The 3,365-nt window shown below is 48.5% G+C and overlaps 1 protein-coding gene across 1 annotated transcript; it reads left to right on the top strand.

The window, feature by feature from the left end:
* Positions 1–553: 553 nt before the first annotated feature.
* Positions 554–2,881, top strand: LOC102875403 (thioredoxin domain-containing protein 11-like). The gene is made up of 2 exons (XM_006903338.1): positions 554–591; positions 2,239–2,881. The coding sequence occupies exons 1-2, from the start codon at positions 554–556 to the stop codon at positions 2,879–2,881; spliced, it is 681 nt and encodes a 226-aa protein (XP_006903400.1).
* The last annotated feature ends 484 nt before the right edge of the window (positions 2,882–3,365 follow it).

Below are 3,365 nucleotides of genomic sequence, written 5' to 3'. Positions count from 1 at the left end.
CTAAATGAGGACATATTGTTAGAAAAAGAGAGCCAAACACTGAGTAAGTGGCTTTGTGTTTGGGGCCTGAGCCTGGGTAAGGGGTCTTGAGTCTTCAGCTGCCCTGCGTGGTGACCACGAGGGTCTTGGGAATAGTGGCTGCAACCCTTTCCATTTGCCTTGAACTGGGAAGGTCAGGAACGTCAAGACTGAATATAATCAGACCGTGTAATTCTAGTTTCATGAAAAGAGCTTGATAAACCAAAACTTTGTTTCTATAAATTAATGCACACATTTTCTTATTTCCTTTAAATGCGAATGAGAAGCAAAAGTAAGCTATTGTTCACTGGTCCAGACTGAATGTTTGGTTTACTCAGGAGGTAAATGGAGATGACAGCAGCTCAAAAGAGGAAATGAGAAAGCCTTTTTGATAACATGTAATAAACTGTTTTTCAAGGTTCACATGTTTGTTATTTTTAGTGAAGAGGATGCACAGTTGGGTGAGAAAATACAAACTTGAATGAGTGCATACTGTGTTAAAACTGAAACTGCACTCAGAAGGCATAATGTCCAGATGTTGACAGTGGGGACTCGGGAGGAGTGGGAGCACAGGTAACGTGGAGGACACGGCTGGTGTGTTTATCTACAGAGAGCATGTCTTCCTTTATAACTCAGACGGAGAGAGCTTTGAAGAAGCCTGTCCCCTTCCGTAGACTGCAGCATCTTGGCCCTGCCCTGCTCCCTTGCCCAAGCTCCCTGTCAGAGTGCCCAAAGCTTCATAAGGCACCTCTGCATCCCTGAGCCTTGGCCACTCACATCTGTTCTACAGTGTGGACACTAGCCATGCCGTGGCTTCCTTGCTGTCCTTGGGTCCACTTTGTGGCATGTTTTCAAGTGTGGTCTGAATGGCTGGGTGTGCCCCACTTGAAGAAACTTAAGTGTTAGGAGAAGGATACTTTCAAGGAGGGAGTGGTTATGTACTTACCCCAAAATTATTCTGCAAAACAATTTACACACAGGATTCTAAATTCTTCTACATGTTTAACCTGAAAGTTAGCATAAGCATTACATAAAATGGAGCATGTGCGATCTAAATTTTCCTGTGATTTTTATCTTATAGGGAAAGGGGTAGTTGGCCATTAATAGAACATCCTTTGTCTTAGATGTTTGGCTGGTGGCTTAGCAGAAGGAGCATGCAAACTTTTAATGAGTGGTCTTTTTCTTAAACAATGTGGTAGTTTTTCTTGGGTTTGTTTCTTTTAAAATAACAATCATGGACACCTTATTAGTCCTTCCCACAACCTTGTGAGGTAGGGCTGCCCTGGCTGCTCCAATTCACCACTGTGACCATTTAGGAAGCCAGAGACAATGTGTGGTGAGGACGCACGCACAGTGACCCAGGCAGCCTGGCCCTGGAATCAGCTTCACTCCCTTCTGTCAGTATTGTGGTTGATGGTCCACCTCATGCTTAAAGTTGGTAGTTTGAGTTGGCTGGATTACGTCTGCACAGGTAAATGTATTTGTGGTAAGAGACTTTGGTCGTCAGACAATTAAATGGAAAGTTCTGAAAAGGAACTTTGTAAATCAAGACTGACCACAAAACCCCAGGAAAACCCCACAGATGTTATTAGCGCCTCTCCTTCCTCCTCCTGGGCTCTGAGGGGCCACAGAGTGAATTCATCTAAGCTCCTTGGCTGACCTGCTTGTCAAGGGTTAGGTCCCTTTTTCCTGAGAAGCATTGAGCTCACCTTCAGAGGTGAGCCTGTGCAAGCCCAGGGTGACCTGAACGTGATGGTCCTGTCCTAGCAAGACACTGGCAGAGGAGCACTGGAGTAACAGGTTTGCTCTCTGCAGAAATGAAAGCTACTAGCCCACCCTCTTCAAGAGGCTCAAAGGCTTTTGGAACAGACACAGTGATATTGCTAAAAAAAAAAAAAAGAGAAAATGTGTCCCCTCCTGACCACGCCCATCCAGCCAACTCTTCACAGCATATTTTTGGGGTTAAAGTTCTACAGTGGTGTTAGGGACACAAGGACAGGAGTGACTGCTATCTTGCGGCCGGGCCAGGCTACTCCGTGGAGTTAGAAAGGCTGGTGGCCAGGGAACAGTTGGCTTTTCCTTGCTGACCTGCAGTGAGCAGTCTGAGATGTCTTTCCTTGGTTAGGGGTAAACCACTCAACCTTCAGTAGCAGAAGTCTGGTTTTGGAGTAAAGTTATTGGCTGGACCACTCATCTTTGATCCTTCTCTTTCCTTCCCAGAAAGGACTTAAGTGTGAAATACCCCCAAGATCTTCCCATCACCCTCCCGAATCTGCTCAAGTTTATCCTGCACCACTCAAACCCCGAGCCTGCGCCCCAAAGCCTGGCGAACCCCACGACCAAAGAATGTCAGCAGAGCGAGGAGGCGCTGCAGCAGGGGCACATCTCGCACCTGGAGCGGGAGATCCGGAAGCTGAGGGCGGAGCTCCGCGCCCTGCACAGTGCGCAGGCGCAGGTGGAGGCGCAGCTGGCTAGCGCGCGGCGGGACGAGCACCGGCTGCTGCGCCAGAAGCAGACCCTGGAGCAGCAGCACAGCCTGCTCCGGCTGCACAGCGAGCAGCTGCAGGCGCTGTACCAGCAGAAGACCGGCCAGCTCGAGGAGGTGGCCCGCAGGCTGCAGGAGCTGGCCGACGCCTCCGAGAACCTCCTCACCGAGAACGCCTGGCTCAAGATCCTGGTGGCCACCATGGAGAGGAAGCTGGAGGACAAGGAAGGCGCCGAAACGCTCGCCACACCAAAAGAGGCCCACACCGACCACCCTGAGCCCGTGGGGGAACCCCGGGTTCCTGGCGGCAACCCTCCCTCCTCCAACGTCAGCGCCACGCTGGCATCAGAAAGGAGTCATGAAAACAGGACAGACTAACTTAAAATTTTAAAACATGAAGAAATCAAAGGGGAAGACTGTATATTGGGAATATATTTATGCAAATTTTATTGAAATTTATTGTAAATAAAGATTTTCTCAGTGGTCTAGAAAATCAGCATGAACGTCTTTCAACTTTTATTGAACAGGTACCACCCCCCTCCCACTTATTGCACAAACTTGGTGGCTTTGAAACAAAAACAGTAGCATAGTCTACGTGAAGGTTTGTCTGAAAATTTAGTCCATGTTTTCCAGGCTTAGTGTCCAGGGTTCCCTCCACTCCCTTGCTGCTGCTTCTGGGATGATTGAAAGGGTCACTTCTTGACTGGCTGGTCAGAAAGCTTGAGTGCAGTAGACAGCTCTTCAGCAAGATTTCAGTACTGGGCCTTTCAGGTTGTGGCTCTAGTGTTACTACACATGGGGAAAAAGTGACTACTGATAACGAGGGCAGTTTGGCTAGTTTACCAGCTCAATGGGCATCTTC

This window comes from Elephantulus edwardii, unplaced genomic scaffold, assembly GCF_000299155.1.
Source record: "Elephantulus edwardii isolate Elephantulus edwardi_28Jun2011 unplaced genomic scaffold, EleEdw1.0 scaffold00572, whole genome shotgun sequence".
In the NCBI taxonomy this organism is placed as follows: Eukaryota; Metazoa; Chordata; class Mammalia; order Macroscelidea; family Macroscelididae; genus Elephantulus; species Elephantulus edwardii.
Note: the sequence above shows the minus strand (reverse complement) of the source record. Positions and strands in the feature narration are given on the sequence as shown.

What these genes read in the sequence shown, in the direction of transcription:
- LOC102875403 (XM_006903338.1), top strand. Translation starts at nt 554, where the DNA reads ATGTTGACAGTGGGGACTCGGGAGGAGTGGGAGCACAG. An exon ending in CGGGAGGAGTGGGAGCACAG is followed by an intron (nt 592 to 2,238) that starts GTAACGTGGAGG and finishes TTTCCTTCCCAG; the next exon opens with AAAGGACTTAAGTGTGAAAT.